Consider the following 23,371-nt stretch of genomic DNA (forward strand, 5'->3'; position numbering starts at 1 on the left):
ACCATCACCTCTCAACGGCCTGCTCGTGGACCACCTTCTTGCGCACTCGACTCTGTTCGCCGATGACCCCGATCACATTGCATCGTTCATAGCGTGCCGCCGGGGAAGTGCGGCTAGCTCTATCAACATGGCAGCACGTAGCAGGCCCCGTGGCGGGCAGATGAAAGACGAGATCGACGAGGAGCGCCACCTGTGGAACACGATCCGGGCCGATGGACGAAGGTTTGACCAGCTCATGGTAAGTGTTTCTACTTGTTTCTACCTCGAAGTTTCCAAAATTGCTGTTCGAAGGCACGTGGACTCAGCACAAACGCCTTTCGAACTCGCAACACGAACCGCCCGTTAATGGAGCACTGTATCGAAGAGCTGGAACTATTCGCAATGGAGCTAGACCTGGAGCATTTTCGGATAATCAGCTCTAAATCCGATGTGCCTGCTTTCCTTCAAGCATGAAACCACGTGTGGAAGCCGACCTTGCGAGACTCAGCCCACGTGTGTGCCATTCGAGTTTGGCATTGCCTTCGTTCCAAGCTGGCATAAGCACCAATTTCTATCCATGAATATACCAGGTTGGCTGTATACCGATCGCCGCTGTCCCATCGTCAGAACGACATAACAGCACGACCGCGGCCTGCTCAAATCGCCCGACAATTCACATGGGCAATGTATTTCAACTTCCAGACGAATTTTCCTCATTTCATGTCTTTCACTCATTACATGTTCTGACAATCATTCAGGCACAATCCGACACTTTACAGGAGAAGATACTCGAGCTAGCAGGCCAACAAGAAGCCCGTAAATGTACACACTATTGTTTCCATAACTGCCATGACAAGACCTGACCATCCCAGCACGCGGCGATGCGCCCTCCTCTCGCATCGACAACGAACTCGATGCTGCCCTCCGCGAGAACATCAAACTCAGCGAAGAGATGCTCACCCTAATAAAATCCGACCAAGGCAACGACATTTGCGAGCAGCTCACCGTGCTCTCCGCCCTCCGCTCCGCCGACACCGACAGCTCCACCTCGCGCGCCACCAACCCCGGCAAGTCACGAGACCGCGGCCAAAACAAGCGCAAACTTACCGACGCGGCCGACGACCGCGACAGCATCGCCGCCGACAGCCCCGCTGTGCCGAGCCCTAAAGTCGTGCTCGGCAAGGACAGGGACAGGCTGCTGCCAAAGAGCGGAAGTAGCAGGGCCGGCAGCGTGCCCGCGGGGCGCGAGAGCAGCGTGAAGGTGGAGGATGAGAAGGACGATGTCAAGGGTAAGAAGAAACGTTCTTCTACGGTCACGTACTCCAAGAAGGGCGGTGGCTCTCTGCGCTGAGCGGGCTTCGTGCTTGGCGGGGCAGCGTGTGCTTTTCCTTGTCTCCTTTACCATTTGCGTCGACGATACCCTATGAGCGGCTGGCTATTGTCGGGTCGCTGATAGACTACTGACTACGATATGTAAACTTTCTTCTCTCGTCTGGTCTACTCTACTCTCGATACTCCTGTTTGTGCGCCTCAATGTACTCGGTTCACTTCACTTCTCTCCTTGTCCTCGCTCACCCATCTGTCTTCGTTCCTTCCTCTGTCTGCCGCTTCACTTCTTACCCTTCCACCACACCGTTCCACCATCCATCCAACCCACGCACTAATCTCACCCCCAGAAACCAAACAACGCCTCACAGTCCACACCGAAGTCCTCTACCGCGCGCCCCGCTCCCGCTCCGGCCCCATCCAACAAGAAGGCGAAGGCACCCTGCACCGCATAACCAGCGTAATCGGCGAGGGCAAACAACGCCGCTACGAAATCATCGACTCGGACCCGGACCCGTTGACCCCGTCCATCCCCTTCCGCGCCTCCGTCGCCACCATCGTGCCCATCCCGCCCGCGGCGTCGAACCTCTCGCTGCCCAGCCTCGAGGCGAAGAAGAATGTGCTAGCGTTGTACCCCGGGACGACGACGTTTTATAAGGCGGAGGTTGTAGATGGGTGGAAGAGTTTGCCTGGCGGGAATGGAGGGGGAAAGGACGGGATTAAGAAGGAAGGGGGTGCGGAGGAGAAGCCTGGAAAAGAGGCGTATGTGACGTTACGGTTTGAGGGGGAAGATGAGGTGGATATGGTGAATAGTGTGGAGAGGAGGTACGTGTTGCCTGACAAGGCGTAGAGTCAGTCGCATGACTTGGGAAATGGGTTGGGCGACATCTATGGTGTAACATGGTGGGATCTAGGGGTGTATGTAAGGCTTGCAACGATCCGCGTCGCTCTCATTTAGTCTTTCGTTTACCGCAGCGCAGATATACCGAACAAGTGTGGCTTTCGTATAGATATCCATAAGCTCGTCTATCACACATAAGTTATCCACACTAACAGCGAACATTAAATCTACAAACAAAGAGCATATCATGCAAGTTACATCCGCAGTCCCTTCCATTCAGGTCAACCAACTCAATACAATCTGGGGTATCACCAGCCGAGCCGCCGCTGAGCGAAGTGTGTCGAAGAGAAGGGGTAGTAGCCCCGCCTAATAGCGGGGACAGACGCATTATTAGAAAACAAGTATCGTTGAAGCGAGAGTAGACATGTCAAAAATCGAGACCGAGGACCGGGTATATGCAGAAGGACGAATAAGGCGGGTGCGCATACAGTCGTACAGTGGAGGGGGTCGGGGAGGACGGCGCTTATTTCGGGGGGAGTTTGACGTTGTTCGAGAGCCATGCCTGGCAGGTGTTAGCAGATAGAGAGGATGCGAAGATACGTTGAACATACCAAGCCCTCAAAGATACCCTCACCGGTCGTTGCGCAGCTGGGCTCGACCTTCCACACGTGGTCCTTTGCGATCTTTTCAAGCTGCAGCTTATCCGACACCTCCTTCGGCCGCATCGCTGTCTCACGTTAGCCCGAAAGCCTTCTTATTCAGACTGTGTTGTACGCACCTCCCTGTAGATCCTGCTTGTTCGCAAACACCAGCAGCAGTGCATCCCGCATTTCTCGGTCCTGGATAATGCGCGCAAGCTCGGTTCGGGCCTCCTCGATACGGTCGCGGTCGTTGGAGTCGATAACGAAGATGAGACCTTGGGTTCCTGTACAAATAAAATATCAATCCGTGTTCTCCGTGTGTGCATGCTGACGCAAGATAAGGATGAGGCTTGTCCGTGTGCAGAAGGCTGCACTCGCACTTGCCTACCCGGAACAGAGTCGCGGCCCAACATACCCGAGAAGTAGTGTCTCCACAGCGGCCTAATCTTGTCTTGACCTCCGACGTCCCAGACGTTGAACTTGGTGTTCTTGTACGTGACGGTCTCGACGTTGAAGCCGACAGTAGGGATGGTGGTGACGTCCTGGTCGAGCTTGAGCTTGTACAGGATTGCTGCGAGAGTCTCGTTAGCATATGCAGTCCCATATCGAGGGCGATCGTGCAGACATACTGGTCTTTCCGGCCGCGTCGAGCCCCAGCATGAGCAGGCGCATCTCCTTGGATCCGAAGATCTTGTTCATCATTTTGGAAATAGAAGCACCCATTGTGCTTGTGTGTACCGCGATCCGCTCTGTGAATGGGTGTTACGAGCCCAGCTCGAGATGCGAGATGTAGAGTCTGGGGAAATCAGGCGTGCTAGGCTGGCGCGAAAATGCAGAGATATGGCGAGGTTCGAGGAGGCGCGCGGGTGCAATTGAGGTGTGTGGGTGTGTAATTAAGGCGTTGCCGAGAGCTCAAGAAGGGGATTTGCGTGCAACGGTCGCGTGGGAGGGGCGCTTGTCTGAGGAGTGCGAGGGCAGACGTGGGAGGATGGGGGCAGCTTCAGGGTGAAACACGGCAGGCGCGTTGGAAGATAGGCCCGACACCAGCCAACCGAGGACACGCGCCCAGGAACACCAGGGGGTCCGCTCGTGCATTTCGTCACTCCCGCAGTCCCTTGTCCCCTTGTCCATTCTGAATAGGGGCAATACCGGCTTCTTTACTACGTTCCGCTATACTTTGCGCTCTTTGCGGTGTGTTTGATAAGTTCTGCGAGCTCCGTTGCCTAGTGTACCGCTTTTGGCGTCCGTTGCCACCGCCTGCAATCTAAACATGCAGGTACGCGCGACCTGTGTCCTGAGCACACTGCTAGTTGCAGCTGCATGCATCCCCGAGTTGCAGCACGCAGCAGTTCGCGCGACATATATCGGATCATTATCGGAATGTGCCCGATGCACTGGTTCGGCACGGGAACCGAAGCCTCCGTCTCAGGTAGAGATGAGATGCAGATTGTTTGCAAACACGCGAGCATGCCTCGAAACGCGAACTCGTCGACCAGTCGTCAATTGGCGGACGTGCCATTCTGTCCTTATTCTACTCTACATATGGCCCGGATCGTGTGCCGAAAGCCTACTACAACACATCATTACGACTGCACATGCCGAACTCCCGGGTGCTGTACTTGGAATCAGAAACCATCATCGATGTTCCTCTTTTTCTCCTCGGCCAGCCTCTCCTGGTTCACCGCGTGCCACCACTTGTGACTCTCCTCTTTCTCCTCCCCAGGCTTCTCGTCCCACGGCTTGGGACTGAGGATGTAGTGGATGTTCTTCACCTCCTCGTCCCGCCAGATTTTGTCGTGCACACCCTTATGTCTTAGCGTCTTCAGCGCGTTGTAGATATAGGGCAGCGCGACCCAGCGACCGTGAAAGACATCGCCGAGCAGCGACTGGTCCGCAAAGTCATAGTCCATGGTTGTTTCTTTGGAGAGCTGATCGACGATGAGCTGGTAGACGTCGTCGGAAGGGTTCACAACTTGGAGCCCGCCGTTGGGCATGCCGAGACCAAAGTCGGGCGCCGCGCCTTGCTTTTGCGCTTCGTCGGGTTTGGCGTGCTGCGAGGTAAATGCGCAATTCTCGGGTATCCTACGATGCGTCAGTCCAATTTTTCAGGTGTCAAGGCTGTCGGCGTGGACGCACCAGTTCTTAGGGTAGTGCGGCTTCTTGAGGGGGTTGCACACGCATGCGTGGCTCGCCGCAAACACCTTTTGTCCCTTTCCCGCTGCGCTCGGGGGATCCAACTCCATCTCCATGAGCTCATCCATGTTCTTGAGCGCCAGCATATCCGAGTCCAGCTGCACCACTCGGTCGTATTCGGTCAATGAGAAGGGCGTGAGCTTGCTCCAGCAGTCGTAGAAGCGTGGATCATTTGTGTAGTCCTTGCCCATCTTTGGCAGCAGGTAGGGCACATACTTTTTAGGTATGCCGCGCCTGTCGAGCGCCTCGTGGCCCTCCTGTGGAAATGTGTCCGTGTAGAGCGCGACGAGGGGGTACTTGGTGCCGTGCTTCTTCAAGCTGTAGTCAAGCGCGAGAAGGCCGCTGAGGTACGCCGTGTTCGTGATCAGAGTCGTCCACACTGATATGGTCAGTCCGGAAACCTCCTTCAGCATGCATGCGCCTACCTTTCTTGGAGCCGCCCGCCGGCGTGTCGGTGGTGGGAGTGGTGGATGATGCCATTCTGTCTGTTGGTGGTGCGCTCAATTAAACAGCGGCTGTCACAGCTCTTTATCTGTATGCTGGCAGTCAGTGCTGCATATTAACCACGCAATCACGGCGCCTCATCAGTTATGCGACACATTCCAGCGCCTGGGCTTGGAGGGGCTCCTCGATGGAGGGGCTCTCGCGTCCACTAGCTCAATCACGATGCTCGCGGGATCCTGGTACATTAGTAACCGGAGCGTGCCGATCTCGGAACCATGTCAAGCTCGTCATCATATCGCGTCGCGGAGCCTTGCGCTTCTCCGATGGACCCTCTGCGCGTCGCCTAGTCAGCAATGGGATGAACATTTCCTCCGCTGTTCCTTCGGCCGTCTACTCTTGTGCGTGACGTGAAGCTTTACCGCTGATGCCGGCATGATTCCACGGTTACACACACATCAAAAACACAAACCATGTCTGCCGCGCTGAAGAACCAGAGCAAGGTGCCGTCAGAGCTCGTCGACGCGCCCGAGCAGAGCAAGTCGCCCAAGAACTATCGGGGGTTCGTGGGGGGCGTCTTCTCGGGCATTGCGAAGCTGTCAGGTACGTTGCGTGGCCTCCAGTTTTGAGACCGGAAGCTGATACTCTGCAGTGGGGCATCCGTTCGACACTATCAAAGTGCGAATGCAAACAACCGACAAGTCGCATTTTCGAGGACCGGTGGACTGCTTGATGCAGACGATCAGAAACGAGGGCGTCAAGGGATTATACAAGGGCGCAACACCGCCGCTGATCGGGTGGATGTTCATGGACTCGCTGTATGCACTGAACACAGCAAGGCTTGGAAACGTGTGCTGACCAGATGGGCAGTATGCTGGGCTCCCTGAACGTCTACCGAAGAGTCTTGAACGACAACATATTCCATCCCGCAAGATACCCAGGCGAGCAGCAGAAGAAGCTTCCGGTAGTTGGGCATGCAATGGCCGGAGTAATGGCTGGCTGGACTGTGTCCTTCATCGCGGGGCCGGTAGAGCACATAAAGGCGCGTCTTCAAGTGCAGTATGCGGCGGAAAAAAGCAAGAGACAATACAGCGGGCCCATCGACTGCCTGAAGAAGACCTTCAACGGTCACGGCATCCGTGGTGTATGGCACGGCCTCAGCGCTACCCTCCTCTTTCGTACATTCTTCTGCTTCTGGTGGGGCTCCTACGAAGTGTTCACACAGGCACTGAATACAAATACGAATCTCTCCGCCCCGGCAGTCAACTTCTGGGCCGGCGGTATGTCCGCACAGATATTCTGGCTCACCTCGTACCCGAGCGATGTGATCAAGCAGCGAGTCATGACCGACCCTCTTGGTCCCGAGCGCAAATTCCCGAGATGGCGAGACGCGGCGAAGGCGGTGTACAGAGAGCAAGGTTGGAAGGGATACTGGAGAGGCTTCGTGCCATGCTTCTTGCGAGCGTTCCCGGCGAATGCGATGGCGCTGGTCGCTTTCGAGTCGGTCATGCGCGCATTACCGGAGTAGAAGGAGGATACGAAGCATCATGCAAGTTGCGATGTTCCATTTTGGCATAGCGGACTGCGAGTTACAATACCCCACTTATCGACTGTTACATCAAAAGGTCCTCATACGACCGTTATCGTCCGTCATGGCTCTTTTTACTCGTCGCAAATGCAGCAAGTTGTTGCCTTTTCTCCCCCAAACCGCATCACATTCAGCAGTAAATTTCCCACGCCAAGTCATAATCCGACGTACTATGACACCTCACATTAAGTTCTAGATACTGACTATTTCAGGGCACTGTCAGAGAAAGTACTCCAAAATATCTGCCCTCCAAGCCCAGCCTCCCGCCAAATTTGCGTGTGAATGGGGGGCTCATCGTACGGTCAAAAACTTCTCAGCCAACGCCGTGTTCTCAACTACTACATCGTTTGTCCTTGTTTTTTCGCTTGTTTCTTGCGTCGAATTCTTCATCCTCTCTTGCCGGCTGATTGCCCGCCCACAAAGATTTGGCAGCGAGGGATCATTCATGCAAGAACTTGCAATCGAAGCAATGGGTTTCGGTGAAGGCAAGTACTTGATGAGCAGGTATGAAGCTCAACCGAGTTGTCGTTTCAGGTGATGATGGGAGTCTTGGATGGGTTGGCAATGTTTTTTCCGCCTGGGTCGAACATTGACTCGGGTTACAGACATCGGCAACTTCCCAAGCAGATGCTACCTATCTGCATCAGTCGTTTGCTTAATGTTCCAGCAGTGTCAAGAGGGCTCGGACCAACGTTTTGTGCTTGGCAAGAGGTGCGCTCAGTTGCGACTCCAATCCGCAGGTGGTCTTTCTCAGTTTGCGAGCGTATCAGAACCGGGCCAAAACTATGTTTCGTTCCTATGAAAGTACGAATCGTCAGTTCTGCAACGGCTTAGTGTCTTGCAGGTTGCTTGTCTTTCGATTGCCAGAATTATCTCAAGACGGCTGCTTGCTACAGAGGCTCTCGTTATTTCAAACTTCTAACGCAGACAGCATATATGAAGGACATGAATGGTCGACTTGTCAGAACATCACAGCATTGAACTTCCCTCTCAACTACACAGTTTTAATATCTCTCTACCATTGAATCACGCATCACTGCCTTCATCATTTATTCATACCTGATAAACCCCGTTCCTTGTTCATCAGTGAGCGTACAATTCAAGTCTACGCCATGCCGTCCAAAAAGCATGGCCACGGCTTCCAAACGCCCGCGAACAGTCAACGATCGAACAGACCAGACCTCCAAGAGCTCAACAAAAGGGAACAAGATGCAATCAGGGATGAATTCCTCACTATCCCGTGCGTACATTGCGCTGATATCTCACACTCTTGTCTCGATTGTTCGAACACCGCTACAGATTACAAGACCGGGCCTTACGGCTCACTCAGTCCCAGCAAGAAGCTAGGCGCTGACAAGTGGATTGATGAGCTCAAGAAGAGGTATGCTGCCAACAAGACGGGTTTGATGTTCGATCGGGCAATTAAGAACCGAGATGAGCAACGAAAGGAAGCTCTAGAAAAACCAAAGCAAGATGGCAAGAACGTGGTCAAGGAGAAGGTTCAGGAACAACAGGGTGGCAACAACTCGAGCCAGAAAGGATCTACTGCCAAACCAACCGAAAACATGCAAGAGTTGAGCACACCTCCCCCAAATCAGTCTATCGAAGGCGGAACTTCAGGATCTCAGAACGCAAGTGGCAGCATGAAGCTAGTGGCATCTTACAACTTCGATCACGATCGATCTGAAATTGCATCGCGAAGAGCACCCGCAGCCGCGGAGCTTTTGTCAACCTTTGAGAGCTTAGCTAGAGGACCTTCTGATAAGGATCTGAAAATGCTACACGGTCAGCAACTCGCTTATCCTGCGAGGACTGAATTTGCCCAGTACAAGTCCAGAAAGACCGTACTGACAAATCACTTTCAACTCATGTGCATGAAACCAATCGAGCTTTACGAATTCAAGGTTCCCGAGATAGAAGGAAAAGGCAAACGCAAGGCACGTGCTATTATGAAGAGCATCGTTGCAAACTTTCCCGTTCTGCGCAACAATCCCACTCTGTTCGCCATGGACTACTTCACAACCATTGTCTCATGGGTAGACCTCCGTACTTACATGAACAACGCCAATTACGCCAATACCGCTCCACAAGGTTCTCCTGCGCAGTATGATCTGTTGACATTTCCGGATGGTCCGACTACGTTGCGATACGAACGAACAGTGAACGTAGGTGAACTTTTCGCCTATGCCAGGATGGACCCAAACCTTCCCGCCACTTTTGATATCAAAGAAATGATCAGTTTGTTGAACATTATCATTTCCAAGTGTGCTGAGGAGTCAGCTGTTGCAACCGTTCCCGGTGGCGCCAACAAATTCTACCTCAAGGAGGCTCACGCTGCGCTCGGCAGTGGTGGGTCGTTATGTACACACCGCGGGTACTCATATGCAGTCAAATCTGGCGTTGGGGTTGTTCTTCTGAATGTGAACTCAATCACGAGTGCCTTCTGGCGTCCGATCCTATTTCACCACGTGTTGACTGACGATGTAACATTCGGAAGGATGGATTGGAATATTTTCGAGGGTGTGATATACGGCCTTCGAGTGTACATTACATACGAACGTGGAGACAAAAAAGATCCAGACGCACACAAACGGTTGAACAGCGAAGAAGGACGAGTCAAAACCATTACAGGACTCGGACTACAACCAGCCTATGAAATATTCACACCAGAAGGAGGTACACCAACGACTGTTTTGGATCATTACAACAAAAGTAAGTCAGCTTGCGAATATTTCAGGATCCGAGATACTGACATGCCTAGCGTATGGACCCAATTTTATACAGCACCCAACCCTCCAGCTTGTCAACCTGGGGACGAGAGACGAGCCGAAGTGGTATCCGGCTGAGAAGCTTCGCATCCTGGCGTACCAGAAGTACAAAGGCCTGGTTCCAAGCAATTTGACGAATGCCATGCAGAGAATAGCTTGCCAGAGGCCGCCCGAGGCAAAAGCCCTGGTGGCTATAGAAGGGCTGAAGACTCTTGGCTGGACTGACAACCAAGACGGGAATCAGGCTGGCACTCAGGTTGCCAATCAGACTTCGAACGAAGTTGGCAACCAGGCCGGGAAACAAATTCCGAATTTTGTATTGGTAAGTTGCACTCCTGATCGGACGTAAGAGCATGTCATTGCTTACAGAAGTATAGCCAGGCTACCCCATGTTCTATCTTCGCCCGGCACTGTTGCGAGTCGACGGCGGGAAACTTGATTATCCCACAGTCAAGTATGGCACGAACAGAACAGCAAGACTACCGCACCACGGGCGCTGGAAGTTTGCTGGCTTAGACCTCCACACGTGCAATGCCCAAAGGTCATTCAGTGCTCTGGTTCTCAGCGAGACAAATCTTAGCGATGGGTTGGCAACTGATATCTACGCCAATCTGGCGGACTGGACAGCAACACAATACCAGGTTGCTGCTGTGAACAAAGCAGCAGAGGTCCAGCTCACCAATCTGAGCCACACCGCAATTGACAATGGCATTCAGGAAAAACTGGGCAAAAACAAGCCCGATATGGCTCTTTTGGTGCTCAGAGGGAAAAGTATTCCTGGATATTCAGCTTTCAAGGACCTTTGCGATCGGAAGTTTGGTCTGCATGCCATATGTGTCACTAGTCCTGGTCGGAACGGCAGGGACGGCGATCGATGGGGCAACATCACCTTGAAGATGAACCTGAAAGCCGCGGGTATCAACCACACAATAGAAAAAGGGATGATATCGGCATTGATGAGGGATACGCTGGTGTTGGGTGCGGATGTTACGCACCCGGGTCCTGGTTCAGTCCCTGGCTGCCCCTCCATCGCCGCCATTGTGGGGTCGGTGGATCAATATGCGGGACGTTTTCTCGGTTCTATGCGTCTGCAAAGGGAATCTCGGAAAGAGGTTCGTACCCGAATGGTTATTGCTAGGGATGTACTAACTCATATGTCTAGATCATTGATGACGTGGCCGAAATGTTCCGCGAGCGTGTCAGAGACTGGATTGATGAGATGACTCCATCTGAACAGCAATACGTTTCTCTGCCGAAGAGGATCATATACTATCGTGATGGGGTGAGCGAGAGCCAGTATGATCAGGTCTTATCTGAGGAAGTGGCTACTTTCGACGCAGCTTTCTCTCAAGTAGTTAGTGAATTTTACAAGAAGAAGAGGGTCAATGTTGACGGCTACATCCCGCAAATCACTGCTATCATTTGCGGAAAGCGTCATCACGTTCGATTCTACCCGCCGAATTCCACTGAGGCCGACCAATTCTCCAATTGTCATCCAGGTACCACCGTCGACGATGTTGTCACATCTCCTCACTACCAGGACTTCTATCTGCAGTCTCATGCAGCTATCAAAGGAACGGCCAGACCCGCACACTACTTTGTGGTCAAGAATGACGGCAACATACCTGTTTCCCAACTTAGCCAATTTGTAAGTTTCAAGATTGAGCACAGATCTCCACGCACTAAAGCTCACCCTTCACCTGCAGACACACGAATTGTGCTACACTTACGTCCGTGCTCCGGTCGGTGTCTCGTATGCATCTCCAGCATACTACGCTGACAGACTCTGCGAGCGAGGCCGCTGCTACCTTCGTAGCTACTTTGTAGCACCCAAGCAGACGCCAATTCGTGATGACTTTGACGAATTCAAGCGTGACCATGAGAGGAAGCTCAAGGCGGCGCGCGAGAAAGACTTCCCACCGCCAGCTATATCCAAGAGAAAGCTCAAGGCAAGGCAGTCCAAGGATAAGGACCTCGTTGCAAGGGAGGAGGTGGACAGGAAGAAAGTACAAAAAGTATGTGACGAATACATCATGAAGAAGGCGAGGGATGAATTTAAGAGGTACAACAAAGGCGGCAATCCTTGGCATTCGAACATCAGCAAGACGATGTTTTGGATGTAAGGTGGCACGAGGAGGAGATGCGGAGATGGTGGTGGATGAAAGAATTTGAGATCACGGTGCCATGGCGGGGTTTTGCTTTGGCGTTCTGGTTTTGGTGTCCAACACGATGAGAGGTATGGAAAGAAAGACGACTTTTTTTTTCTGTCTACTCAAGTCACTTTTTTCAAGGAGGATGTTAGTGGGCTGATCAATGTGCTTTCACGGCTTTGCGTATACTCTCATCAGCTCTGTGGTTTTCTCATACTATTGTCTTCCATAGACTTGCCTTGCATAGGATAAGGCTAATTGAGTTTTATTCACGCTTGAGTGTTTCCCAGAAAGAACACCGCACTGGTCGAGATGGGAAGGGTTACGCCAGTTCGGTTCCACGTCTCGGCCTTATATGCATATTGAGCAAAGGACTGCCTAGAAGGCAGCGTCACCGTGGTGCGATGGTTTTAACAGTATTGAATGAAATATCTCGTTCCTCATGAACGACCCGCAATGTAATGCGACAAGTCAGGGATATCCTACCAAACGCCGTCGCTATGCCATGTGCAGAAAAGCACCCATCTTTAACGTAGTATACACAGAATGATGGTTCAAGACCTCTCCAGCTCTTCCTCATCACTGCTGTCGTCTGGTTTCTCCTCCCATCCCGCCAACCGTCTGAGCACCCGATTCTCTTCCTTCAGCCCTTTGATCTCGCTCCGAAGACCCCTCTCGCTCTCCCCTTGGGCTTTCAGCGAACCCCGCGCATATTCCGCGACCCGGCCCAATCCGGCTTGCCATTCTGAGTGTTCTAGCCGCAACTGCATGCTCGTAGCACGTTCCTGCTCAAGGAGTCCCTGGTAGTGCTTGTGCAGCGAAAGAATGGCTTGCGTTTGAGTGTAAGCGTAGGGACGAAGCTTATCGAGCAGCAGCGTGAGCGCGTTCTCGTAGTCGGTCAACAGGGTTGCGAGTGTTGAGTTCTGGGATGTTAGGGTGCTTATCCGAGACTGAGCGTTGTGGAGAGAGCTTTGGAGTTGCGTGACTTCTGCGGCGCGGGTTGCGGCTGGAAGTATGTCAGCCCAAACTCTTACGTGTGATGCGGATGCACTGCGGCTTGTACATACCATTGATTTCTCCATTCACTTCGCGAATTGCCAGACCACCCACGCCACCTTCTTCTGACGCTCTCGCTTGTATGGCCTGCACACCGTTCACAATGCCCGCCGTCTGCGCCCTGTTCTCCTCGAGCATCTGGCTCAGCTGCTGCACCACGCTCCACAGGTGGTTCATGTCCGTTTGCTGGCCACCACTCGGCAGGCCATTGACCATGGGGATGCCATTCTGCTGGGGCCCCGGACCAGGCATGCCGTTTGCTTGTGTGGACGTGGGCGAGGGCGAAGGCGAGGGTGCGGCGCGGGGGAGTGGGGGTTGCGGGCCGGAGTCCAAGAAGGAGAAATTGTTCATGATGCGAATATGAGGGTCGGCGTGAAGGATGCCGGAGCTAAGGGTGCCCGAGGCACGGAGGGGTGGTTGTTGTTTTAGATGCAGCCGGTGTTTTGTGTCTCGATGACAACGCTCGAGCAATGGAGGCGCAGGGTGCGCAGAATGCGGTATAGCAGCGCCTCAAATATCGCAAGCTGCGCGCGTTATCGACTTGGTAGCAAAGCGTAAGCTTGCACTTGCAGCGAGAGCACTGTGGTGAATGCGCCGTGTCGCAGCATCGCCGAGGTTGTGCCGAGTGCGCTAGGTTGGATAGGGGCTAGGCGCGTCTGATCACGTGAGTGTCCTGGACCCGTACCATCGACAATCAACGTAGTCACCCTGAACGGCAATAAACACTGAAATGGCTGAATTATGGAATGTTTGTATCCTTGTAATGTCAGCCCAGCACCATGGACGAGTCGCGGTGATATGCTCTCCCCTGGAACTACGCATGCTCCTGCCCTCAAGCCATCCTGCAGCTGTCGGTCGACGTTTCTTTTCCCATTATATTTTGGAAGCCGTACTTCCGGCCATGGCTTCCTCTTTTTACTCGAATGATAATTTAAGTGAGGCCTGTGTCCCGACCTCAACCCTCCACCTTGACACCAGGATACGGCATACAGCATACATTATCTCAAAGTCCAAAAGCGTCGCGCATTCTTTCACAGCTGAAAACACACCCTCTGAGTATACTTGAGCGTCTGTTGCACAGGCCCTTGTTGCACCATGTCTCAGAAAGAGGAGGGGAAATTTCTAGCTCTCTCAACACCACACATTTACTTCTACGGGTACAGGCCTGCTTCCCAAGGACTCCCGGCATTTCTCTTTCTCCATGATTTCCCTAGCACATCCGTGATCTGGAGCAAAGTCGTCGAACGTCTTTTGGGTCTCGGCTTTAGCATCATCAGGCCGGCTCTTCTCGGTTTCGGCAAGACATCAAAACCCACAGACGTACATGACTATTCGATCCGAAGAATGTGCCTCGACATGGTTGAAGTACTCGTACATCACCAATTGGATTATGTGATTGGTGTTGGTCACGGCGTGTGAGCTCATCCTACCACTCTCACCGCGCTACGGGCCGTGTCAAGATCCCCTTTCAGACCCGAGGAGTGCGTCCGATAGCCATGAGACTAACGCAGAAACTTACAGGGGCGCACATCTATTGGCGAGATTGTGGTGGTATCACCCTCAGTACCTTGCTGGGCTTGCGTTTATGGGTGCCAGTTATATACTTCCTACACCATTGCACGTGGACATGATGGCCAACAGAGTCTCCCAGTTGAGACAAGATCCTTCGCATATCGGAGGCTACTGGAAATTTATTGCATCTGAGGAAGCACCCCAATTGCTTAACTCTAACGTATGATTCCCCATTGCTTACCGCGAGGTTTAGCCAACACAGCTAGCGAAGATCCCGTCATTCCTGTCAATCATCTATGCAAAAGGTTCAAGTCTGTGTAACGCGTGTCTTCTACCCCGCAGAGGGCTGCAGCAATGGATTGCACATGGCCGATATAGTACTGCGAAAGCTTTTGACCCCCAGTCGGACATGGCAATCCAGCATTCCCTCAGCATCGCCTTCCCGCAACATCGTTCCGACGCGCCGCTGAACTGGTACAGATCCATATTTCGGAAAATCGACGACCATCACGAAACAGCTCTGGCTAAGGATCGTTGTATCATTCGCCGCCCCGTAGAGTTTTTGGTGGGTAGTTATGATGCCTTGGGGCGCCCAGAATTTATGCAGGCCTTCGTGGAAGAGGGCTGGCGGAGCGGGTGCGTAATGATCTGCTGCGATGTCGATTTGTCCCAGACATGAATACCTCGTGTGAAACCCGACGCCGTGGTCCAGCCAACGGAGCCTTAGGGTGGAACTTCCAGCACGAGTTGTTGTACGAGGATAGGTACCACAAAATTCAGTTAAAATTCTAACCGCGCTCTCGCGGCAACGTGAACACCGGCGATACAATATCAGCTGAAGAATATAGAAAAGCAAAGTAGCTCAAATAAGAACAAGGCTCTACCAATTCTCTACTGTTACAGATATTAGCTGAGATCCAGCCTTTGTGTTATCATGAGAGCCACGCCAGCTCGGACTTCCTCAGCGTGTTAGAGCCTACTCGCCGCCGCTCCTCCTCTCAGCAGCTCTCTGCCTCTTCTTCTTCAACACCACGACCGCACTCAAACACGCCACCATAGCCATCCCGTCGTCCCGCCCATCGACGACCAGCGCCCCCCCGGTAACGATCCCACCCCACCACTTCTCAGCGTATTTCGCCACAGTCTCCCTCCTTGCCGTCTCCCCCTCCCCAAACACCCTGTACAGCGTCATGTGCGTGCTGTGCCACGTCGAGTCCATCTCCCAGATATACTGGACCGAGTTGAGTACAAAGGCCTCGGTGCGCAAACCCCACCTCCGCGGCTTGAGCGTGAGCGCGTGCATGCCCTCCGGCGCAGCTTGTGACGTGAAGGCCAGCGTTGCGGCGCCAACGGAAGTCCAGGGGTGCGTCCACTCGGCCACCAGTCGTCCCTGTGTGTCGATGATTTTGTGCCGCAGACCCAGCCAGTTGATGCGCTGGCATGTCCAGGTGGGCGTGAAGGAGTGGTCTTTGAGCGCGGCTTGCACGGCGGTCTTGTATTCGGGTGTCAGGCCGGTGTAGGGCGTGGAGATGTCGTGGGTGAGGTCGAGGATGGTGATGTTTTTTGTGAGGAGGCCGTGGGGGGTTATCCAGTAGGTGTGGGTTGGGCTGAAAGGGTGGGATGGGAGGGGCGAGGTGGCCTGGAGGGTGTCGAGCCATGGGTCATGATGTTCAGTTTCGGAGTTCGGCGTGGTAGAGGGTTTGGAAGAGTTGCGGTGGTGGAGGGTTGGGGTGGATGCGTGCATGTCGGTCAGGGCGATGGCGGTGGACATGGTGGGATGCAACAGTTTCGACTGCAAGAAAAACTGTATGGAAGACTTGTAGCATACTATACCATCAGTTGCAAAGGAGCTGCATTTACATCTACTTATACACCTCTTCTCTTCACGTCCAGCGCGATACTGCCACCACCGAAGCCATGCGAAACACTGACCGCCGTCCAATCAGGCCCTGGGACCACGTTTTAGCGGTCGATCATGAAGTTTTGGTGTTGCTAAGGTGAGTGTGCCTGGCGGGGCGGACCTCGCACTCCTCGCTTTGGAGTTCTATGCACTGCCCCAACGGGTCACGTGCCGGAGCGGAGCGGAGCGCAGCGCGTGGTAGTGAGTGTAGGCTAGGCTGGTTATTCCCGGTCAATCAGGATGAGGTAGAGCGAGGGTAGATCTCCGCGATGGTGGGTGCAACGGAATACTGAATGGGGCTGAGCGTGGGGTTTTGCAGAGAGGCATGGTCGTGTATTGAAGGCCGCAGAGTTCACACTGGCCGACAATAACAATGTTTGAGGCGGACCCTGCTATGGACTTCCACGCTGATTCATTACACTACACGTCTACGAATGGATAGTACAGTGAGTTGATACGGGATAGGGTGCGCGGATATTCAACTGTTTCTGGTCTGCAGCCATAGGTGCTTCTCCCCTACACATGTAGCTTGGAGCGGACTTTGGCAGCGGTTGCAACAACTTGTATTCGATGCTATACATAACGCGAGCCTACCTTTGTCTTTCTTGACAGGAGGCAACTTTGAGCTGTTGCGACGCCAGTAAACGCGTACTTGCTGGGCGATGCATGCAGCTGGTGCATACTGCATCTCAGGTATCCCCAGTGCCGTGGAGCCGAGTGTCAGCCGATCTACCCGATGCACATAGGATCCCAGAACCTTGCGCATATCAGATCTCGAGATCCGGCCTGGCGGTTTTGTCTTTGATGGTCAGCATCGCTGAGTCTCTATCTTAGAGGGATGCGGGTGCAAGGAGGCGAGGGAACGACGTATTGTCATTCCGGCCTGGTTATGGAAGTATTGCCGCCAATCAAGGAGACGGAGGATGAGGCTGTACAATGAGGGGAAGATGGAATGCAGGCGGTTCCTTGTTCTTGTCGCTGAGAGCAAGGCTGGGCGATGCGGGATAGCGTCACCCTTGGCTCTAGCGGCAGATCATTGTACAACCCCTGGATCATGAATGCACACACTCAACAGGTGAGATACAGCCATTCACTGCAGCCTTGCGCAGCCTTGCAAACACGGCGGAAAGAGAGCCACTGCCCGTGGGAACAGCGGTGCGAAACACTGTTAGCCCAGGAACGTTGCCAGGGACCAGGTGGCTTCGCTGCGGGTGTGTTTGAGGAGGGTCTGCCGGTGACGATTGTTTGGCTGCAGGCTCACGGCGCGGCTCGCTTGCCGCTGAATGACGCAGATGGCGCCCAGCAATCCGTCTGCACGCGCCCACTAGCCCAAAAGGGCCCAACGACGCGCTGGACGTGGGCACAGCATCTCTGAAACACTGGGCTCCCTTTCAACCTTTTGTACCTACAGACCACCGTCCTTACGACGTTCGATACTTTGCAATTTGACTTTGCTGCGTTCACGCCTGCCACGAATACCGCCCGCCGCTCGCGACACGCACTCCCATGGCCCTGGCGCAGGCCGCCTAACCCCCCGTACTGCGGCTGTACCAAGACATTGACAAAATCCGGGGACACCGCCCAGTGCCACCGCAGCGTGCCCGAGCACCATGTCAGCCGTAAGCCCGGTGACCCTGGCCCCGCGGGCAGACAGCAACAACACTGGAGTCGCGCAGGAATCGCAGAACCAGAGCATCAAGACATTCGCCGCCTCGCTCTCCACGGCCGCCGTCGTCTTTGGCGTGCAGATCCTCGCTTTCTTGATCCTGAGCGGCAACTGGAAGATCAGACGGTCAAAGGAGACAACGGAGAAGGCTGCTGCGCGGCAGAGCCTGTTCCACAAGATCTAGTGCGTTGTTGTCTTGAGTGATGAGCCGCCGAGCTTGCACTGACTGTATTAGTTACTACAAAACCGCCTTTGTCTCCAAGCGCAGACGTATTGCAGCGCCCACGACTGCTATCGAATCGTTCAAAAATGTCTTCACCATCAGCGACCGCGAGGTCATCCGCGTCGCAGGTGTCGACGCTTACCTCTTCTTGCAGTACCTCCAGCTGCTGCTTCGCATCTTCATACCCATGGCCATCGTGATCCTGCCCATTCTCCTGCCGATAAACCGCATAGGAGACGTACCTGGCGTGTCGGGTCTGGACTCTTTCGCCTGGCCCAATGTTGGGGTACAATCAAAGCGTCGGCGACTCTGGGCCCACGCCGTCCTGGCCGTCTGCGTGGTTATCTGGGTGTGCTACAACTTTTACAGGGCTCTGAGGAAGTTCGTGCGTCTGCGACAGACCATCCTTACCCTGCCCGAGCATCGCATTCGCGCTTCTGCCACGACAATTCTAGTACAGAGCATTCCTCGAAAATGGCTTACCGTGGCTGCGCTCGACGCCCTGTACGATGTGTTTCCAGGCGGTATCAAGGAAATCTGGATCAATCGCGACTACGACGAGCTGTCTGAGAAAGTCAAGAAGAGGACCAACATTGCGCGTGCACTCGAAAACGCCGAAGTGAACCTCATCATCGAATGCACCAAGAAACACAAGAAGATGGAAGAGAAGAGGGCAAAGCACGAGGGCAAGAAAAAGAGCAAGAAGGAAAAGAAAGCTGAAGAGGAGACGCAGAACAACGCCATCCACCACGAAACTCAGGAATACGGAGTGAGCGTTAATAACCCACATCAAATCGAGCAGACCCTCCAGGACGTCTTGAAAGAGGACTCGTCAAGCTCTTCATCCTCTTCATCCTCGTCGCGATCGTCTTCGCCCGAACGCAAGCGCAAAATACTTCCCATCCCTATCCTGGGCGAAGGCATCCATGCTGTTGGAGACGGCTTTCGCGACGTCGGAAAATTTGGCGGCAAAGTGGTTGGCGGTTTCGCTGGTGGGATCAAAGGTGCATTCGGCAAACAGCAAGGCCACAACCGTGACACATCACACCCGGAGACGCTTGCATCTGAAAGTCCGGCTTCGCCTGACACCGCTGAGTTTGGTGGGAGGGGCACCAGCTCCGACACCTACACCCGGTTGAACGACCCAGCAATGGTGAAATTTGATTCGGACGGGACTGCGACTGAACCCAACTCTCCCGACTCTGCGGCAGAGAAGAAGCGCCCGCACACCGCCGAGTCGACATTGGGTCCGCTCAAGGCGATGAATACTATTAAGAAGTCACGGCTGAACCCAGTCCGGCGATTGAGCGACTTTGCTAGTCCCCAGCCGTTCCGTGCCGAGGGAGAAGAATTTCCGTTGGAGATCAAGAAGCCCGAAGACAATCACTATGACTTCGCTGGCGTCTACGATTCATCGTTTGTTGAAGATGGCGAGGACGCTGTCTGGAGAAAGTACATCAAGCCCAAGGACCGCGAAACGATGCGTGTGCCTATATTCAACAAGTCATGGTGGCCGTCACTCCCATTGATCGGCAAGAAGGTGGACACGATTTACTATTGTCGAAAGGAATTGGCCCGATTGAACCACGAAATTGGGTTGGACCAGGCCAATCTGGAACAGTTCCCGCTGATGAACTCTGCCTTCATTCAGTTCAATCACCAGGTCGCTGCACACATGGCGTGTCAGTCGCTCAGTCATCACATACCCCAGCAGATGAATCCCCGCACCGTCGAAGTCAACCCCAACGATGTCATCTGGGACAACCTTACGATGCCTTGGTGGTCACGATACGTCCGAATGACCGTCATTGTCGCAACCATCGTGACCTTGATTATATTGTGGTCACCTCTGGTCGCCTTCACTGGAGGCCTCTCGAAAATCTCGACTTTGACGGATAGTGTACCATGGCTCGCATGGATCGAGAAGCTGCCGGTGTGGCTCATCAGTTTCATCCAGGGTGTGCTGCCTCCTCTTATCCTGGCTATCCTTTTTGCAGTTCTGCCGATCATCCTGCGTCTCATGGCTGAGCTAACTGGTACAACTACGATGGGCGAGAGAGAGCTGCTTGTGCAGAACTTTTACTTTGCGTTCGTGTTCGTCCAGTTGTTCCTAGTGGTGTCCATCTCGTCGGGCATCACTGGGTTTATCGATGAAATCCGCGGCGACCCATCTCAGGCAGGCAACACCATCGTCAACATTCCCCAGACGCTCGCTGAACAACTACCAAAAGCGGCTAACTACTTCTTCTCGTATCTGATTCTGCAGGCTTTTAGTATCAGTTCGGGAACTCTGTTGCAAATCGCCGCGGTAGCGCTTCTTTTGTTTAGTAGATTCTTGGATACGACTCCGCGGCAGAAAGTATCTCGGGTGCTCAGCCGGCCCGGTATTACCTGGGGAAACATGATTCCCGTATATACAAACTTCGGCGCTATCGGGCTCATCTACGCCGTCATTGCGCCGCTGTTGATGATCGTGTTGTTGATCACGTTCAGCCTCTTCTGGTTCACATACAGATACCAGATGATATACGTCTCGTACGCCAAAGCCGAAACCAATGGCTTGATCTTCCCGAAGGCGATCAACCAGCTCTTCACTGGTCTGTACTTCCTCGAGATCACCTTGATTGGTCTTTTCTTCCTGCAGAGAGGACCTGGAGGCGACCTCTCCTGCTTCCCGCAAGCAATCATCATGGTTGTCACGCTAGCCTTCACGATCCTCTTCCAACTTCTCCTCAATCGCGCCTTCGGTCCTCTCTTCAAATACCTCCCGATCACTTTCGAAGACGAGGCTGTAGAGCGCGACCGAGAGTTCCAGCGTGCACAAGAGACCCGCTGGCAATCGAAAGGCGATGGCGAGGGCGGCGACGCCGACGAACACACCTCCCTCAACAGCGAGCTCTCTGCCCGCGAAAAGGCCGAACGCCGCGAGTCCCAGCGCCTCGAGGACGAAGACCGCCGCCGCTCCCGAGCCATGCACGACGGCGCCATCGAACTTAAGCAATTCGAACCCAACGGCAAGAACACCCCCCACATCACCGAGTCCCCCGAGCGCATACGCCGCCCCAACTGGGCCGATCGCTCGCGCGACCGTTCCCGCTCGCACTCCCACCACAAAGGCGACAACCCCAACTCGCACTCGCACTCGTCGCACGATTTCGCGCCCTCCACTCCCAAGAAGGAAAAGAAAGACAAGAAAAAGCCCCTCCACAACCCCCTCGACCTCGTCACCTCCGCCCTTCGCGCCGGCGTCGACGACCTCGGCCGCCCCATCCGCGACATAGAAGCCCAAACCCTCCCCACCGCCAACCTCTTCGACGATATCGACGACCAGCTCGAAGACATCGAGCCCGAGGCCCGCCAGAAGCTGATTAAGCGCAGCTTCCAGCACCCCGCCACGCGCGCGATTCAGCCCGCGGTGTGGATCCCGCACGACGAGCTGGGCGTCGCGGCCGACGAGATTGGCCGCACGGGCGCGTTTAGCGGGAAGATCTGGATCACGAGCGTGAATGCGAGACTCGATGCGAGTGGGCATGTGCTGTACAGGGGGTTGCCGCCGGATCGGGATCCATTTGAGAATATTGAGGTGTGAGGTGGTGGCGTGGGGCGAGGTGCATGATATGGTACGGAAGGTTGGGAGAGTTTTGATTTGTGTTTTCTATTTCCTTACGAATTTCCTATTCTTGCTTTTTTTTTCCTCGTCAATCACGAAACGCGTGGATGCTTCAGTCAGTCAGTCAGTCAGTCTGTATGTGGGTTTGAGCGTGCATAGCGTGCATAGCGAGCGCATCATGGCATAGCGAGGCATGGCATGCCTGCTTGTTCAGGAAAGGAAGTCATGGACGTGCACGAGACGATACCCCAGCCCTGCGTATACATCCGGGTCTTGCATTTTCTTGCATTCTTAACCAGGACCTGGTCACATTATTAATATCACGAATGCTTTACATTGCCAAATTGAAGCCTGCAGTGTGCTCTCACGTAACGTGGAGGAATTCCGCGCGGTTTCGAAATGTCTTTGTTCAAGCAGATCTATCTACGAACGTCAAGGACATCTTAATCAGCCCACCAGTCAAGAACGTCGACCCACCGCCTGAATACCAATCGGTCGTGATGATATGCGTCTTCATGCCGATACGGTACGAATGTTTCGTCGAAATCTCGAAAACTGGCGGGCTCCTCGTTGGACTCGGTCTCGACACTATCCTTCTTGGGGGGGACGGTACGCCGGTGTCAGGTGAGGGGAATCCACCTGGAGGGTCCTTGTCACCAGGACTATGACTGGAGCTATCACCTAAGTTACGGATAAAAAGTCAGTATGAGTTAAGACAGGATGATAGTACATGTCTTAGAAGTCTTTCCTTCTGCAAGAAAGACACATCCACTTTGTACTCGGTCGTCTACTCACTAGACTTGTTACTGACGCAGCTCTTGATTACGCTCGCCTCAATCTCAATGGATGGTGTGTTGATACGTGCCGGGGGGACCGTGGTTGGACCTCTATAGATAATCGTTTCATCTGAACGCACCGACGAAGGCGAAGTAGTCCTGGCATTGTCTTCTTGCATCAGCGCGACGCCTCCCCCACTCTTACTCTCTGCTGTCGTCGATGACTTATTGTCCGGTTGAAGTGCCAATGACGGGTCGATTGGATCCATGTCTTCAAGGGAGTGCGCAAACGAGGGAGGGGACGGGGGAGGGGACGGATCGGCCGGTGCGGTGACAATGAAGCTTGGGGTGAATGATGGCCGAGCTGAGGTCGGGAAGAGGATGAATTCATCAGAGGGGGTCGCGGCCTCTAGTTTACGTTGAAGCTTTTCAATCAGTTTAGTGAGGTTGGAAACTTGCTGATCAGGACCACCTTGTGAGATACCCGGGATTGGCCGTGGCGCGTTGTCGCTTGTGGAGGGTCCAGATGCTTGAGATGAGCCTGCGGACATTTTCTGGTGCATCAGTCGAAGAATCTCAAGCCGTGCCTTGTCCTGTGTCGGCAGTGGTCGAGGAGCCGCTGGCTGAGCTGGACCTGTCAGACGATGAGCCTGTGCCTTTATTGAGGACAAAACAGCCCTGGTGGGAACTCTTAATTTGTT

At 53.8% G+C, this 23,371-nt stretch overlaps 8 protein-coding genes across 8 annotated transcripts; 4 read left to right on the plus strand and 4 right to left on the minus strand.

Annotated features, from left to right (window-relative positions):
• The first annotated feature begins 1 nt into the window (after position 1).
• On the plus strand, positions 2-2,352 carry CC84DRAFT_1160704 (uncharacterized protein). Its single transcript, XM_018177560.1, has 4 exons — positions 2-238; positions 738-801; positions 852-1,268; positions 1,656-2,352. The coding sequence occupies exons 1-4, from the start codon at positions 128-130 to the stop codon at positions 2,153-2,155; spliced, it is 1,092 nt and encodes a 363-aa protein (XP_018039940.1). The 5' UTR covers positions 2-127; the 3' UTR covers positions 2,156-2,352.
• Positions 2,353-2,545: 193 nt separating this feature from the next.
• On the minus strand, positions 2,546-3,604 carry CC84DRAFT_441649 (ARF/SAR superfamily). Its single transcript, XM_018186297.1, has 5 exons — positions 3,417-3,604; positions 3,203-3,358; positions 2,925-3,071; positions 2,758-2,873; positions 2,546-2,708 (listed from the first exon to the last, which is right to left on the minus strand). The coding sequence occupies exons 1-5, from the start codon at positions 3,508-3,510 to the stop codon at positions 2,670-2,672; spliced, it is 552 nt and encodes a 183-aa protein (XP_018039941.1). The 5' UTR covers positions 3,511-3,604; the 3' UTR covers positions 2,546-2,669.
• A 650-nt stretch (positions 3,605-4,254) lies between these two features.
• CC84DRAFT_1193343 (glycosyl transferase family protein-like protein) lies at positions 4,255-5,628 on the minus strand. Its single transcript, XM_018181288.1, has 3 exons — positions 5,406-5,628; positions 4,924-5,359; positions 4,255-4,869 (listed from the first exon to the last, which is right to left on the minus strand). The coding sequence occupies exons 1-3, from the start codon at positions 5,458-5,460 to the stop codon at positions 4,413-4,415; spliced, it is 948 nt and encodes a 315-aa protein (XP_018039942.1). The 5' UTR covers positions 5,461-5,628; the 3' UTR covers positions 4,255-4,412.
• A 103-nt stretch (positions 5,629-5,731) lies between these two features.
• On the plus strand, positions 5,732-7,073 carry CC84DRAFT_1255596 (mitochondrial carnitine/acylcarnitine carrier protein). The gene is made up of 3 exons (XM_018184551.1): positions 5,732-6,024; positions 6,074-6,239; positions 6,292-7,073. Exons 1-3 carry the CDS (start codon positions 5,895-5,897, stop codon positions 6,947-6,949), a joined length of 954 nt encoding a protein of 317 aa, XP_018039943.1. The 5' UTR covers positions 5,732-5,894; the 3' UTR covers positions 6,950-7,073.
• Positions 7,074-8,121: 1,048 nt separating this feature from the next.
• Positions 8,122-11,900, plus strand: CC84DRAFT_1202279 (Piwi-domain-containing protein; the record flags this gene model as incomplete). The annotated part of the gene is made up of 5 exons (XM_018181763.1): positions 8,122-9,721; positions 9,771-10,099; positions 10,155-10,889; positions 10,940-11,425; positions 11,484-11,900. 5 exons carry the CDS (start codon positions 8,122-8,124, stop codon positions 11,898-11,900), a joined length of 3,567 nt encoding a protein of 1,188 aa, XP_018039944.1.
• Positions 11,901-12,331: 431 nt separating this feature from the next.
• CC84DRAFT_1193345 (uncharacterized protein) lies at positions 12,332-13,544 on the minus strand. The gene is made up of 2 exons (XM_018181289.1): positions 12,995-13,544; positions 12,332-12,933 (listed from the first exon to the last, which is right to left on the minus strand). Exons 1-2 carry the CDS (start codon positions 13,332-13,334, stop codon positions 12,482-12,484), a joined length of 792 nt encoding a protein of 263 aa, XP_018039945.1. The 5' UTR covers positions 13,335-13,544; the 3' UTR covers positions 12,332-12,481.
• Positions 13,545-15,471: 1,927 nt separating this feature from the next.
• CC84DRAFT_1202281 (uncharacterized protein) lies at positions 15,472-16,266 on the minus strand (the record flags this gene model as incomplete). Its single annotated transcript, XM_018181764.1, has 1 exon — positions 15,472-16,266. The coding sequence occupies one exon, from the start codon at positions 16,264-16,266 to the stop codon at positions 15,472-15,474; it is 795 nt and encodes a 264-aa protein (XP_018039946.1).
• Positions 16,267-17,784: 1,518 nt separating this feature from the next.
• CC84DRAFT_1137365 (DUF221-domain-containing protein) lies at positions 17,785-22,235 on the plus strand. The gene is made up of 2 exons (XM_018176146.1): positions 17,785-18,244; positions 18,297-22,235. The coding sequence occupies exons 1-2, from the start codon at positions 18,006-18,008 to the stop codon at positions 21,871-21,873; spliced, it is 3,816 nt and encodes a 1,271-aa protein (XP_018039947.1). The 5' UTR covers positions 17,785-18,005; the 3' UTR covers positions 21,874-22,235.
• The last annotated feature ends 1,136 nt before the right edge of the window (positions 22,236-23,371 follow it).

This window comes from Paraphaeosphaeria sporulosa, assembly GCF_001642045.1.
Source record: "Paraphaeosphaeria sporulosa strain AP3s5-JAC2a unplaced genomic scaffold CC84scaffold_2, whole genome shotgun sequence".
Lineage (NCBI taxonomy): Eukaryota > Fungi > Ascomycota > Dothideomycetes > Pleosporales > Didymosphaeriaceae > Paraphaeosphaeria > Paraphaeosphaeria sporulosa.

What these genes read in the sequence shown, in the direction of transcription:
- CC84DRAFT_1193345 (XM_018181289.1), bottom strand. Translation starts at nt 13,334, where the DNA reads ATGAACAATTTCTCCTTCTTGGACTCCGGCCCGCAACCCCCACTCCCC. An exon ending in AGTGAATGGAGAAATCAATG is followed by an intron (nt 12,934 to 12,994) that starts GTATGTACAAGC and finishes ACATACTTCCAG; the next exon opens with CCGCAACCCGCGCCGCAGAA.
- CC84DRAFT_1137365 (XM_018176146.1), top strand. Translation starts at nt 18,006, where the DNA reads ATGTCAGCCGTAAGCCCGGTGACCCTGGCCCCGCGGGCAGACAGCAAC. An exon ending in AGCCTGTTCCACAAGATCTA is followed by an intron (nt 18,245 to 18,296) that starts GTGCGTTGTTGT and finishes TGACTGTATTAG; the next exon opens with TTACTACAAAACCGCCTTTG.
- CC84DRAFT_1193343 (XM_018181288.1), bottom strand. Translation starts at nt 5,460, where the DNA reads ATGGCATCATCCACCACTCCCACCACCGACACGCCGGCGGGCGGCTCC. An exon ending in GGCGGGCGGCTCCAAGAAAG is followed by an intron (nt 5,360 to 5,405) that starts GTAGGCGCATGC and finishes TGACCATATCAG; the next exon opens with TGTGGACGACTCTGATCACG. An exon ending in CCGCACTACCCTAAGAACTG is followed by an intron (nt 4,870 to 4,923) that starts GTGCGTCCACGC and finishes GACGCATCGTAG; the next exon opens with GATACCCGAGAATTGCGCAT.
- CC84DRAFT_441649 (XM_018186297.1), bottom strand. Translation starts at nt 3,510, where the DNA reads ATGGGTGCTTCTATTTCCAAAATGATGAACAAGATCTTCGGATCCAAG. An exon ending in GTGGAGACACTACTTCTCGG is followed by an intron (nt 3,072 to 3,202) that starts GTATGTTGGGCC and finishes TTATTTGTACAG; the next exon opens with GAACCCAAGGTCTCATCTTC. An exon ending in AGGGTATCTTTGAGGGCTTG is followed by an intron (nt 2,709 to 2,757) that starts GTATGTTCAACG and finishes AACACCTGCCAG; the next exon opens with GCATGGCTCTCGAACAACGT.
- CC84DRAFT_1160704 (XM_018177560.1), top strand. Translation starts at nt 128, where the DNA reads ATGGCAGCACGTAGCAGGCCCCGTGGCGGGCAGATGAAAGACGAGATC. An exon ending in CCAACAAGAAGCCCGTAAAT is followed by an intron (nt 802 to 851) that starts GTACACACTATT and finishes TGACCATCCCAG; the next exon opens with CACGCGGCGATGCGCCCTCC. An exon ending in TGAGAAGGACGATGTCAAGG is followed by an intron (nt 1,269 to 1,655) that starts GTAAGAAGAAAC and finishes TCTCACCCCCAG; the next exon opens with AAACCAAACAACGCCTCACA.
- CC84DRAFT_1255596 (XM_018184551.1), top strand. Translation starts at nt 5,895, where the DNA reads ATGTCTGCCGCGCTGAAGAACCAGAGCAAGGTGCCGTCAGAGCTCGTC. An exon ending in GGGCATTGCGAAGCTGTCAG is followed by an intron (nt 6,025 to 6,073) that starts GTACGTTGCGTG and finishes GATACTCTGCAG; the next exon opens with TGGGGCATCCGTTCGACACT. An exon ending in TGGATGTTCATGGACTCGCT is followed by an intron (nt 6,240 to 6,291) that starts GTATGCACTGAA and finishes CCAGATGGGCAG; the next exon opens with TATGCTGGGCTCCCTGAACG.